This window comes from Macrobrachium nipponense, chromosome 1 (assembly GCF_015104395.2).
Source record: "Macrobrachium nipponense isolate FS-2020 chromosome 1, ASM1510439v2, whole genome shotgun sequence".
Taxonomy (NCBI): Eukaryota; Metazoa; Arthropoda; class Malacostraca; order Decapoda; family Palaemonidae; genus Macrobrachium; species Macrobrachium nipponense.
The window spans coordinates 53,324,755-53,339,775 of NC_087200.1; the positions used below are offsets into that span (position 1 = coordinate 53,324,755).

The 15,021-nt window shown below is 42.1% G+C and overlaps 1 protein-coding gene across 2 annotated transcripts in view; it reads left to right on the top strand.

The window, feature by feature from the left end:
- Positions 1-15,021, top strand: part of LOC135219304 (uncharacterized) — a 347,240-nt gene that overhangs the window by 32,356 nt on the left and 299,863 nt on the right. Inside the window, exon 2 of one of the 2 annotated variants that reach the window (XM_064255961.1) lies at positions 231-405. In XM_064255961.1, the coding sequence (XP_064112031.1) occupies positions 243-405 (163 nt within the window). In that variant the 5' untranslated portion in view covers positions 231-242. The remainder of the gene's footprint in view (positions 1-230; positions 406-15,021) is intronic. The other variant, XM_064255960.1, reaches the window with a different exon arrangement.

Below are 15,021 nucleotides of genomic sequence, written 5' to 3' on the forward strand. Positions count from 1 at the left end.
CTTGTTGTTATTTTCTTACGACCAGATTCCAGCCTTCGCTGAAAGTTAATCCTTACGTAAAGGACCTCATGTTTGTATAGTTAGGAAAAATACAATTTACTTTCAAAAATTGTGATTTTTGTGTGGAACAAAGAAAAACAAAGATCAAAGTGAGTTAATGTGGCTGTATTATAATTTGTAGGAAACTATATGAATTGCATTATTTTGAACTGTAATTTTTAAAAATTTAGGAATTTCAGGAAATGGCTGACTCACCTTTTGAAACAGTTCAGTTGGAGGAGGACATTGATGATCCTGTACCAGCAAGTGAACTCCAGGCGTTGAATGAAGAAAAACGAATTCTCAGTTCAGTTTACCGTCATGTAGAACACCAACAAGTAGTGGAGCAAGTAGCTGGTGTGGCTGGTAAGTATAATTTTGTGGTGTATATGAAGGGAACAAAAACTATCATAAAGTGTACAAACTGTTAAATAGCTTGAACTTTTAAAACTGTTTGTGAGCTCTTGCTGACTAGCCATTAATATTACGATTTTCCCGGTGGGATCTTTATATTTTTATTTTGAATGAATATTTATATACTGTGTTTGATATTAATAATTAATTGACTTTAATAATTAATATACAAACCCACTTTTTGTGATAGCCTTGCTAGCCACCTTTCTGCTTTGTGTTGAGGGTTGGCGGCAAGAGTGTGCCAACACCCTTATTACATATTTCAACTCTTTTTAACGTTAGGACGAGATGTATTCATCTGAAATTTACGCTTACGTTTTGGAAATTACCGAGGGGAACTTCGGAGGTTGTCCTTTGTGTTTCTTCTGATATTTCCTCTTCTCTTTTGTCCTTTTGCTAACTTATCGGACAAAGGTAGGGGAAGGGGCGTGTGGTGTTGGTGTTTGAGAGTTCTCCTCTCATTTCAAAGGGCGGTGCCCGTGGATGCGAGAGGAGTATCCATATTTTTTAATATCATATTTTCCCTCTTTTACAGGCTAACAGTGGTGATAGTTGATTACAGCAGTAGATGGTTGGATATCTCCTTGTGTTGACTATTCTAACCTTGGGATTGTACCTGTGGCTCATAGCATGCTGTGATATTGGTCTTCGAGTGTGTGTACTGTTCCCCTGTTGGAAATCATATTCATTTTCCGCTGCTATCCTAGAGTTTTGTCACTGGACAATGCCTTCGTGACAAAAAAAAAAAAAAAAAAAAAAAAAAAAAAAAAAAAAAAAAAAAAAAAAAAAAAAAAAAAAAAAGTCTTGCAGAATTTGGAGAAGTCTAGGAGGAAGAGAGCAGGAACCATCACGCTGTCCCCAGGGCCTAGCGTGTCGGGAGCCATAGAAGGGCAAACTTCTGCTGCTAGTCCTAGAGGTTCTGCCCCTAAGACTAGTTCCGTGTCAGGCACTCATTTGCGAGTTTCCCCGAGTGCACGTAAATGTACGGATATGCCTTCATCTAGAGTCAGTGACGCCGAGTCCGCTCACCATCACGACTCAAGCACGAAGTGAAAGAAAGGAGTGAGTTGCTCAGGTGACTCATGCCTTGCCAGTGATTGCTTGGTACCCAGGGTTGACGTGACAGTTCTGCGGGACTGTGCACACAGTGAGATTGGTAAGGGGTCCCCCGTTAAGTCCTCTAGATAGGTTTCAGCCTTGACGAGGACTTGAATATGTCGCAGGACGGTATCAGCCCTCTCCAGTCAGGTGCATGCTCAGCCTCACCTAGACCACAGTTGCGTGTGTGTGACCGACCGGTTTCGGTGGCGGTGAACGTTTCTCCTGCCGTGCTAGAGTTTCATAACCCTCCTTGGGAAAGCGTTTCTCCAGGGTGATAACGATTTCCTAGACTCGCATTGCAGCCATCACCACAGATTGATGGCTGCCTGCGACTTGCTTCTGCTAGTTCTGCTAGCAAGGTGAGCGAGAGCGTACAATCTTCCTCACCTATTCTCTCAACTTCCTATGGCTATACCAGGAGGGGCGAGGTGAATAGGAGATATCCTGCAGAGTGCTCTCTGTAGTATTCAGTGTTGGGGGTCTTCTTTCTTGGAAGGATCTTAGGATCCCACGTCGTTGAGGAATGATCTTTTGTCAAATTTTGGGACTATTCTACCTGGCTTTTTCTGTCCTTTGGACGGGTTTCAGTTTGCAGCCCCTTAGGGGTTCTTGAGTTTTGGGAGCCTCAAGTGTATATTCTGTTCTATTGTACTTGCATTCCAGTCTTAAATGTTTGCATTTTGTTTAAGTAACTTGCCAAATAATTGCATAGCTAAGTATTTCAAAGTATTGGTTACTAAAATTTGAAAATCGTAGCAGTGATTCTTTTGTTTTGGTGTAGGTTGGTCCCTTGCCCACTATCGGGGGAATAGGTAAACAACTCGGCAAAGAAGCTCAATTTTATTTCCAGGCTTCTGACAAAGGTCGTGAGCTGTAGCTTTCTATGAGTTTGGATTTCGTCATTTGCCGAGAGTTTCCAGTACCTTTGGTGAAGTACTCTGATTTTTTGTCATTTCCAGTCAATGGTTATTAACTAGTCAGGCATAATTAACAGTACTTTGACCAGTTTAGAGCTTTTAGTCTGTTATTTTGAGATTTTCTATAGTGATGTCTGATTCTAATAAGTTGAGTGTCCATTTGTGCAGCAAAGGCTGCAATACACGGTTAACTTCAGCAAAGTATGATGCCTATTCTGTTTGTGTTAGATGTAGGGGTCAAGTTTGTCTTCAAAGATCAAATCTTTCAGTTTCGGGCCCTATGCTTCAGTCTATCTATGGCTCCCCAAGTGTTCACTTGCATTTTGGCTCCTCTGGCGGGTTGACTACATCTGATGGGGGTCAACATCATCCTTTATCTGGACAATTAGCTTCTTCGCTCGGCGATGGAACTAAGCTGCTTGAGAGATCTACAAAAGACTTTGAAGTTAGCTCTGGAACTCGGTGTTCTAATCAATCTGCCAAAATCCCAACTAGTCGTGGCTCAATGGATAGTGTATTTGGGAATGACTCTGGACTGTCTTCTTTTCCAGGCTTTTCCCTCCCCTAAGAGAGTAGAGTCATGTCTTCACATAGTAGACAAGTCCTCTCTCTCCCAAAGTGCTCTGCCAGAAATTGGATGAGCCTGCTCGGAACTTTATCCTCCATTGAACAGCTCATTTCGCTGGGTAGACTTCGTATAAGGATCCTTCAGTTTTACCTTTGGTCCCAGTGGAACAGGCAAAAGTTCTCAGACGACTTTGTGTTCCTGATTTCATTGGAAGTCAAACAACATTGCTTTGGTGGAGATCAGAGAGAAGACTTCTGGAAGGAAAGTCACTTTCCCCTCTGAACCCAGAGCTCAACTTGTTTGCAGACGCATCCAACATAGGTTGGGGGGCATTGCTGGGCAACAGGGCAGTCTCAGGAATGTGGAACTCAGTTCAAAAGGCTTGGCACATCAGCATGAAAAAGCTGACTGCAATCAGTCCAGTTTTACAAGTTTTTGCTCCATAAGTCTGAGGTTGGATAGTTGCAGTAAACTCGGACAACACTACGGCCCTCTTGTACATTGCCAAGCAAGGAGGGACCCACTCTTTCTCTCTCTGCAAGGCAGCAAGAGACCTGCTCCTTTGGCCCTCTCGAATCACACAAAGTTTGTGCAGGGTAGGATGAAAGTGTTAGCAGACCAACTCAGTTGCAAAAATCAGGTCATCCCTACAGAATGGACTCTGGATCCAGCGGTCTGCCTAAATCTTTTGAAGTTGTGGGGAAGACCGATGATTGATTTGTTTGCAACCACCAACAATCACCGGCTTCCACTTTATTGCTCTCCAGTGCTGGACCCAGCAGCGCCATGCTTGTGAACCGGTCACTCAAGGAACTTTATGCCTTTCCACCCCTAGGAATGATCAGGGGGGTGTTACTAAAGTTCCAGTCACACGAGAATGTATCAATGATCCTCATAGTTCCTTTCTGGCCTCTCAGGGAATGGTTTCCAGACCTGGTAAGTCTGTTAGCAGATTTTCCCAGTTTACTCCCCCAAAGATGAAAACTGCTCAGACAACCACACATGCCAAGGTTCCACCAAGGACTATCTACTCTGGCTCTGACAGGATTCAAACTGTCATCCGACCCCTCAGAGCAAAGGGTTTTTTGATAGCGGCTGCAGAGGCGATCTTGAAATGTAGAAGAAAGTCGTCCTCCAATGTCTACCAGTACAAGTGGAACATTTTCTGAGCTTGGTGCAGAAGAAATCAAGTCTCCTCTTCTCGAACATCTGTGACAGAGACCGCTGATTTTCTTCTGTACCTAAGGACATCTAGAGGATTGTCTTCTAGTTAGAGGATATAGGGCTATGCTAAGCTCTGTATTTAGACACTGGTTTGGATTTGTCTTCAAATCAAGACTTATCAGACTTGATTAAATCTTTTGATACCTACAAAGGTAAGGACACTTGGCAGGTATCATGGAATTTAGACGTAGTCCTGAAATGGCTGTCTGGTCCTCCTTTAGAACCTCTAGCTTCTACCTCACTCAGGAATTTAACAAGAAAGACACTAGTCCTGATTGTTTTAGCCTCAGCCAGAAGAGTGAGTGAAATTTAAGCCCTAGATAAAAGGGTTGGTTTCTCATATCCTTTAGGCTTCCTCGCTAAGAACGAAAATCCTATGAAACCTTGGCCTTGTACTTTAACTATCAAGAACTTGTCTAATGTAGTAGAAGTGAAGGATGAAGAGAGGACTGTTCAGTGAGAGCTCTGAAGTTTTGCATGCACAGGACTGAAAACATTAGAGAACCTTCCAATAGCTTGTGGTTCTCTGTTAACAACCCTCATGTCCTCTCTTTAAGAACACCCTTTCTTTCTTCCTTAGAGACCTCTTTCAGGATGCCCATTCTTAGTTAGCAGTGGAGGCTCTACTTGTTTGGCAGGTAAAGGCATATGAGATCAGAGCAATGGCGACATCTCTAGCCTCCAGATAGTATAATCTTTTGTTAGCTTCCATTCTTTAGTCCACATACTGGAAATGTAAGTCAGTCTTTGCGAATCATTATCTTAAAGGACTAGAAACAATTTTTAATGGTTACAATACCTTGGGTCCGTTCGCAGTGGCTGGCATGGTAATGGGAGAAGAAGCATAGGAAGCATTCCTTCCTACCTTACTCTTTCCCTTGAAAACCAGTGTTGACTCCTTGGGGAGTCTGGGGGTACTTGGTACTGGATACCCTCCAGAATTGTTGGTAGGGTGGTGGTTTTTAATATTTGGTGTAGGTAGGTTGTTGGTATTCTGGCTTTTTGTTGTTGTTCATGGTATTGCGCCTAGGGCAGGGACAATGTCTGTGCTTTACTATTTGCTTTACTAGCGCTTGGCGAATTCCTCGTTGTAAGGCCCCCACTATGTAGTAGGTGACCTTGGTCACACCACACCTCTACTAAGTTGAGAGTAGCTGGGCCAGAGGCAGTTTTGTCTGCTATATCTCTCTTAACAGGTAAGGAAGCAACAAACATTATGATAATGCTGGCAAGATTTTTCTATTTGCATGCTTTTATCAATTATAATTGCAATAGTTGTTTATCCATGAATCCCACCACCTAACAATTTGGGAATCAGCTGTGTAATTACTTGGTAAGTTACCTAAACAAAAATGACATTTTTATAGTAAAATAATGTTTTGTTTATACTTGCCAAGTAATAACAGAATGGGAGCCCACCCTCCTCCCCTCTCATGGATGAAAAGGCATAAATAGAATTGGGTTTCTTTGCCGAGTTGTTTACCTATTCCCCCGATAGTGGGCGGGGTACCTTCCTACACCTAAACAAAAGAATCGCTGCCGGGGTTTTCAAATTTTAGCCACCAGTACTTATAAATACTTAGCTATATAATTACTCGGTAAGTATAAACAAAACATTATTTTATTATAAAAATATCATTTTAGGACTTTTTTATGCCCTGTTCTTCCTGGACTTCTGCAGTAGTTGAGGAGGGACCCCACCCCAGTAATTGTTTGATGAAATTCGTGGGTCTCGCCGACCGCTTAAATTCTTTGGAACTTCTAGCACTCTCTGAGTGTTTTGGTTTTCTGTGATCTGCAAACATTTGGATGAGACAAGAATTCCTGATAATTGCTACTACAAAATCCAGGAATCTCGCTGAATGCTTGAATTCCTTGGAATTTCTGGCATTCTCAGTGTTATGATTTTCTATAATTTCCAAACACTTGGGCGAGACAGACATCCCCGGTAACTGTTGTTACGGAAATCAGGAGTCTCGCTAAGCCATTAAATGCCTTGCAATTTCTGGCATTCACAGAGTGATTTGGTTTTCTGTGATTTCCAAACACTCGGGCAACGGGCATTCCCGATAATTATTACAATAATCGGGAGTCTAGCTGAGCGCCTTGATCCCTTTGTTTTGTTAGCGCTCACCGAGTGCTCGGCTTCATCATATTGCCGAGTACCAGAGCAAGACAAGGCTCGCCTGATTATTGTCTTACAAGAGTCTGGTTTTCTTGCCGAGCATGGGAATTCTTACAAATTCTAGTGCTGGCCGGGCACTCAGTATCACGAGTGCTTGGATAGCAAGATGAGCCTTTACCATTACAGATGAGTTAGCTCTTCAGACTGGTTTGGAGTTCTGCAGAGGCTTGGAACTACATGCAACACATTCGAGGTGAATGGTTAAGTACCGTCCTCATGTCTTGGACTTAGAGTCCAAACATGTAGGACAGCAGACACAGAATCCTTCTTTATTCTTCTTCTTGGACCTTCAGCCTCGAAGCAGAACAGTTAATTGGGAAGAAGTGATAGTTCTTTGTTGACGATTACCACTCATAATTATGTGGTGATCTGCTCAGCTCACATGACTCAGCTCGACCAGACAGCTCTGCTGAGCTGAGTTCTCTGTTCTATTGAACGAACTCTGGTCTTGATTGGTGCGGTTCCTTGCAGTGACATAGCACCCTCCATTCTCATGTTGCAGTGAGTTTTTCTCAGGGGTCATTGTCTTTCAGCTATTCTTCAGGTGCCAAGGTCAATGTTACTGTTCCTCGGGACAAGGTAACTGAAGGAGATAGGAGGAGTCCCTCTGTGTAGTCCTCTTCGTCAGGTTCAATCATGGAGAAGACAGATGTGTAGTAAGATGTGGCAAGTTCTTGCCAGCTTTGGCTGCATTTAACTCCGGTCATCTTTCGATCCCGTTCGCATGAACGAAAAGGGTGTAGGAAATGAATGCTTCATTTAACAGAGTGAGAACATCGCAAGTTCAGAGAAGAGTGGGCAAGAACAGTCAATATCCCTCTCTTTTTCCCTCCTACTTCCTGGTTACACTGGATTGAACAAGGAAATAAGAGGAATTGTATGGAGTGTACTCCTCAGAGTTCAAATCCGAGAGACTATGTTTTTGGTTCAATCTTAGGATCTTACCAAACATACGTCAATCTGTTCAGGGTAGATAGCACCGAGAGGTTTGAGCACCTCTCTAGTGCTACTGTTTTGGCTTGAACTAATCGTCTTCGGTATTCTGTTATCACCGTAGAAGTCCCCTCGGGACAACTTCACCTTTGCTCTCTTCATTAAGAATGAAAGAGGTCTGCTTCCAGTCCTTATTCTTGCCTCTCAAATAAAGAAGAATTAGGCTGGAGTGCAATTACAGGAACCTACAAATATACAAGCAATATTTCTCTCTCAACATGCTTCTGTTATCTGTTGCATCGTCTGAGTTATAGGCATATATCTTTAAGTTAATTCTTATGGTATGTGCCGAGACGAATAGTACCTTCTCTTAATTAACCTGAAACTTGAGACTGCCTTTCGGGCCTCCCAAGAGTTAACGGTTTTGATTTTGAGATAACTAGTGGTATTGTTTCACAACAACACCACAGCATTTGCATTATTACCAAACAAGAGGGTTTCCTTCCCTCCCATTTTGGTTAAAATGCAGATGCTCTACTGTATCTTTTTTGCGCTCAAAGATTCTAGCCGAAGGCATTCCATCATGGAATGCACTACCAGGGAACTCAGTATAAGGAGTCGAGCAAGTGGTAGAGTTCTCTCAGTACTGGCCTCTTTCCGAGATTCTGTTCCATTTAGTATTGTTTCTCCTCTGTCAAGGATTAACTACCAATTCGAATTTCTCTGCCCAGCAATCACAGACTAGTCCCTGGTTGGACCAGAATTCTCGCATAAGGCAGTAACTACTGTCTGGTAGGCAGGCCTACCCGCCCGGATGTAAACACTTGACTTTGCCTTTCGACCCAGGTTCAAATAGTTAGGAAAAATACAATTTACTTTCAAAAATTGTGATTTGTTCCTACACAATATACAAACCCTTGGTCCTTTACATAAAGAAGACTCACTGATTGGTGGGAGGAATGTGGGTGAGCCTCTAGAACTGACTGTAGTCCTGCACATTTATAACCACCTCATTCTACCCCTCAATTTGAACCTGGGTCGAAAGGCAATGTCAAGTGTTTACATCGGGCGGGTAGGCCTGCCTACCAGACAGTAGTTACTGCCTAACCATCTTGTTCAAGAATTTAACGGCCCTAATTCCAGCCTACACTGAAGGCACTGCCTTATGTAAAGGACCTCAGGTTTGTATAGTTAAGAAAAATACAATTTACTTTAAAAAATTTTGAAGTTTAAGATTTCCTGACAAGAACAAAGAGCAAGACATTACCTTACTTGGGTTAGAAACTGCAAAAGGGATAAACCCAAACTATGAATCATGTATATTGCAGCAAGGATTTTCTGCCTAAAAACATTTTCACACTTCTTGGTATGCATGAGCTAGTTTCTGCAACAGACTTTGCAGTCCAAAACATGTTAAGAGGCAACATTTTGGCTACTAAAGTAGATTTAGTTTAATAAGATGTAAGCAGAAGGGGCAAGCTGGCATATACATTTGTATTGGCCATGGCAAGATCTATACAGCCCTGCAAACTAAAATGATAATTATTGTACAGAATATTGAAATATTGGCTGCTGGGTATCAGGCTATTAAACCTTGGCTATTGTTATGACTGTGGATCAAGCTTCTATGGGATGGCGGTGTTGGAGATGTCAATTATTTTAGCATACTGTTGTCAAATTTTACTGGCTATCAGTTTGAGCCACAAGCAAAGAATGATAATAATTAGTTCTGCCTCTGGAGATTAAAACTTTAAATTTATGGTGGTAAGAAAAGCACATAGCATTGGCAAATTGGTCAGTTTTATTGCTCAAGTATATAAAAACAAGAGCAGACAGAATAAACATTTTTATTTCTACATATGGTACACATTGTCCATGGTAAATGCTGCAAAGATCATTTACCAATCTTTGAAGACTGCTGAGAAAATTGGCTGTCAGTGCAGTATGATCATAATATTGCAATGTTGCCACATCTACAAAACTTTATGGCTTAACTGTAAAAGAAATAAAACGGCAACATTAAGGGATTTTGACGTAGGAAAAATCTATTTCTGGGCGAGGGGGCCGTGCCGGCACGCCCAGTGAAATAGGTTCCTTTAGCACTATTTCTAAGCTGCATAAATCTTTTGACAGTCTTGAAGAGCCGAGAAAACACGTTTTAAAGAGTAGTACTGGGTTTCCCATTAGAGTGTATGAGTTGCATCATTGTTTACATGATAATTAACACAGCATGGTGCCAGGCACTGCAAGTCACAAACTTATTTGGCTATCATAGGCTGTCCAATCTCTCCACTCTATATTTATGCTTCAAACTCAATAAACTGAAGTGTGGTAAAGGTTAGATTAAGTTTTTTTTTGGGCAACTTTACAAGAATACATATTTATACTGCCCAGTCTGCAGTCACTCCCCAGTTCCTGACGAGGACTTCATACTTTAATATATTAAGTGTAATTAAGGTTAAGTTTTTTGCTCCCCCCCAAAAAAAACTTAACCTAACTTAAACTAAACTCCATCTTTTAAAGTACTTAGTGAATTGAGAGTATCCTGGAATATGCTGTGAAGTTTCAGAGCATGTACATGTATATATTTCTTTTTATGAACAGTATGTGTCTATGCAGTTTGCAATTCATAGCAGTAATCTTCCTAACACATTAAATCTAGCAACCCAATTTGTATTTCTTCAAAACTCACCCCCATACACTTTACTTTTTAACTGAATCTCTATCTGTATATGACAAAAGCCAGTAAAACACAAGACTCAGTAAACACAACAAAATGTGTTTGGTTACAGAACACTGTAATCCCATAATGTTTTCAATACCATGTAACAGTACACTCAAAACTCTGTTTTCGTGTGCCTCTCTTTTCATACGTTTCTGTTTTCCTACACTTTTTTCTACAAAATTTTGTCTTGGTTATCGCACGTTTCCTTGGTTTTCTCACACTCAGAAACGCTCCATCCAGGGACCAGCATGTGACTGGGCCACGTATCGAGTGCCCAAACAAAGCATCCCATCCTCTTTCGTGACCCATTCTGCTTTTGTGTTCATTGTTTCTGTACTTTTTGTGCTTTATCATTCGAGTGCAACTGCTAAATAAGCCATCACGGGGTCAGAAAGGTGGGAAACACTATAGAATTTAAGAAAGAACTTGTAGCAAAGTTTTGGAGAAAGTTGCATGCCGATCTCAGTGGGAAAATGCCTACAAGCGTTGCTGTTAGTGAATTTAAGGTCAGAAAGGGCTGGTTTGAAAAATTTTGAAAACTAACAAATATATTTTTAAAAGTATATTTTTAAAAATATTTTTGGTGGTCTGGAATGCATTAATTGTAATTTACATTACTTATTCCCTATGGGAATTATTGTTTCAGTTTTCATGGGAGGTTCCAGAGTGGATTATGTACGAAAACCGTGGTACAGTTAAATTCAGTAATTGAGTTAATTATCTAAATTAACTGGATAATCATCTAAGAAAATCACAATTCCTGTTTAAATAAATGCAGAATAGCTACCAAATAAGATACTTAAATTTCCAGGAAAAACAGCAAAGAATTCAAATTCTGAACCAGCTGCTGACTCAACCTCGTCGTAAGCCAACAAAAACAAATTGAAGCACCTGGCTCAGTTGTTCCTCTTCCCGAAAGTGGGCGGGACTAATTTGCCAGTGCTAGAAACTGTTACCCAAGTAGTAATTACTTAATAAGTTATGCATGTAAAAAAAAATTTTTTTTTACACAGCTCTTTCTACCACATCCTCACTTTATGATGACTGGATAAAGAATGAGTGATCCTATTAACTGCTTCATTATCAAGCTGTTTCACACCAACATCCTCCCAACTCAGTGACCTGAGCAGCAGCAAATGATATAATTTTTGAAAGTAAATTGTATTTTTCCATACTATACAAACCTAATGTCCTTTACATAAGGAATTACTTTCAGTGTAGGTTGGAATACGGCCATAAAATTCTTTGAACAAGGTGGTTAGGCAGTAACTACCATCTGGTAGGCAGGTAGGTCGCCTCCCCAGATGTAAACACTCCACTTTGCCTTTTGGCCCAGGTTTCAGATTGAAGGGTGGCATGAGGTGGGCATTAATGTAAAGGACCTCAGGTTTCTACAGTTAGTAATAATACAATTTACTACTTTCAAAAACTGTGATTTGTTCCTACACGATATACAATCCCTTGGTCCTTTACATAAGGAAGACTCGCTGATTGGTGGGAGGAATGAGAGTGAGCCTCTAGAACTGACTGGGCCTTTTCAACATGAGGCATTAATGCAAAGTTTTGGGAAGGGTTTGCATTATTGCCAGTCTCCTTCCTCCCCTTGCTAGACGAAGTGGGATTGCCTCTATGATTCTGATAAGAAATGGAGGCTTGATGTGCAAGCTTACTGCATCAATAGCCTGACCAGCAAGTGTAAGTTCGAGTCCTATCCTCAACCTGAAGGAAGAGGAGTAGAAGGACGAGGAGGGGAAGGTGGAGAGCCCAGTCACTCTCGCATCCTTCTTACCTCTAGAACCGCACACCATAGGTGAGATGCAACTTGTCCTCTTGAAGGAACCAGGTAAGCAAACACAACCTGTGAGCATCCACCACCAGTCCAAGGAAAAGAGGTTCCAAGAACCTGTGGGCAGACCCGAAGGAAGAAAAATATAAATATGGTCCCAATGAGACCTTATCTATCTTCCAGTCCGACATATTTCTCGGAGTGATGAAATGTACCCAGCCATTGGACGCATCCAACTGTAGAGAAGCTTCTCATGATCTCATAAGACTCGGAGAAAGACATGTCATTAGACACTCCTGCATTGGCAGTCTGCAGTGGATAAAGGTATCAACACCCAATGAAGGGTGTCGATCCTTCATAGGTACAGCAACACACCCATAGGACAAAGTAATGACTGATCTGGATCAACCAATACAAAGTCCACAGCGCAGATCATGAAGGATTAGGACTCATCAACAGATGCTGAATGACTGCGCTGCCACACATCCAAGACGTAGTCACAACATGACACCAGCCCAGGGCCGCCCTTTGAAGGGTTATGCAAATCGTCTATCTTCTTTGCCAACGATGTTGAGAGACGAGATGATGAATCTTGCGAGGCAAGTGCACATTACACGAGAGTCAAAAGCCTTCTAGAGAAACGAGGACCCTGTGAAGGCAAGACAGAAGTTTCTCACCAGTAGCTGAATCTCAACCAAGGAGAAACAATACTATACTAATTATTAATGACTTAAGTGAATGTGGACCTATGTCTTCACAGTTAAATCGAGAGAAGTAAACTCTCAAGATTCTGATCATAGAAAAAGTCCTGTCGATGACACCAACCAGTGAAGATGGCTCTAATCCCTGATGTTTTACAGAGGCCTGAAAAAGTTAATCCGCCATTTCATTGCTGCTCGGCGAGAAAGTCAGAGCTTGCAACAAAGGCAGGAAGTCTTTCAGTAATGAAAACACAGGGATTGTACTGAACGAAGAACCTCTTCTTGTGAATTGGATCAGGGAGGAATTTTCTATTTACTTTGGAAACAGGGCTTGTCAGGCGGGGAGCAGGCAAAGTCTTCCATTATTCATTTTCAATTCAGGGTGAATAAAGAATGATTAAACATGTTATGAATTAGGAGATGTATGTTAAAAGACAAAACACAAATTGTCTGAAGAAAATTATTCTGCGTCATCGCAGCGGTTGTTGGGGGAGGTGTGATGGAACAAAAGACTAGGCTACAAACTTCTGTTATACCATGGGTAAAAATAAAGATGATAATGAGTCCAATATCTCTTGTCTGAAAATTTTTGCAACGGCAAAGGTGGAGCATGGGACATGGGCCTTATGCGAGAATTCTGGTCCAACCAGGGACTAGTCTGTGATTGCTGGACAGAGAAATTTGAATTGGTAGTTAATCCTTGACAGAGGGGAAACAATACTAAATGGAACAGAATCTCAGAAAGAGGCCAGTACTGAGAGAACTCTACCACTTGCTCGACTCCTTATACTGAGTTCCCTGGTAGTGCATTCCATGATGGAATGCCTTCGGCTAGAATCTTTGAGCGCAAAAAAGATACAGTAGAGCATCTGCATTTTAACCAAAATGGGAGGGAAGGAAACCCTCTTGTTTGGTAATAATGCAAATGCTGTGGTGTTGTTGTGAAACAATACCACTAGTTATCTCAAAATCAAAACCGTTAACTCTTGGGAGGCCCGAAAGGCTGTCTCAAGTTTCAGGTTAATTAAGAGAAGGTACTATTCGTCTCGGCACATACCATAAGAATTAACTTAAAGATATATGCCTATAACTCAGACGATGTAACAGATAACAGAAGCATGTTGAGAGAGAAATATTGCTAGTATATTTGTAGGTTCTTGTAATCGCACTCCAGCCTAATTCTTCTTCATTTGAGAGGCAAGAATAAGGACTGGAAGCAGACCTATTTCATTCTTAATGAAGAGAGCAAAGGTGAAGTTGTCCCGAGGGGACTTCTACGGTGATAACAGAATACGTACTGAAGACGATTAGTTCAAGCCAAAACAGTAGCACTAGAGAGGAGAACAGGTGTCCTGGCACATCAACAGAAAGGAGTTGGCAGCTGTTCATCTGGCTCTCCTACACTTCGAGTCGCAGGTCACAGGATTGGTGCTGCAAGTAAACGCCGACAACACCACAGCCCTAGCTTACATTAGGAAGTAGGGAGGAACACATTCCTTCTCCCTATACGAGACAGCAAGGGAGTTGCTTCTCTGGGCGGAGGAAAGGAACATCACTCTCCTCACCAGGTTCGTACAAGGGGAAAGGAATGTGAGGGCAGATCTTCTAAGCAGAAGAGACCAAGTCCTTCCCACAGAATGGACGCTCCATCCAGGAGTTTGCGGGAAACTGTGGAGCCTTTGGGGAAGGCCAAATCTAGATCTGTTTGCGTCCCATTGGAACGCAAGACTGGAGAACTACTGCTCACCGATTTCAGATCTGAGGGCAGTAGCAGTAGACGGTCTTCTTCTGGACTGGTCGGGAATCGATGGGTATGCTTTTCCCCCATTCAAGATCGTAGGGGAAGTAGTAAGGAAGTTTGCCTCCGCGGAAGGAGCAAAACTGACTCTGATCGCCCCTTTCTGGCCAGCTCAAGATTGGTTCACAGAGGTACTGGAATGGATGATGGATTTTCCCAGGTCGCTTCCACTCAGGAGCGATCTTCTCAGACAGCCCCACTTCGACAGATTCCACAAAAATCTCCCCGCTCTCAGTCTGACTGCCTTCAGACTATCGAAGGACTCGTGAGAGCGAGGGGATTTTCACGCGAAGCTGCAAAGGCTATTGCAAGAGCCAGGAGATCCTCAACCTTGCGCGTCTACCAGTCAAAGTGGGAGGTGTTTAGAAGATGGAGCAAGGCTCAGAAGGTATCCTCTTCCAGTACCTCTGTAACAGACATCGCCAACTTCCTCCTTTACTTGAGGGAGAAGTGTAAGCTTGCTGTCTCCACTATTAAAGGGTATAGAAGAATGCTTGCCACTGTTTTCAGGCATAGAGGCCTGAATATTTCAGAAAACAGAGACCTTCATGATCTTATCAGGTCTTTTGAGGCTTCTAAAACCAAGACTGCTAGACCACCCAGTTGGAACTTGGATGTGGTCCTAAGATT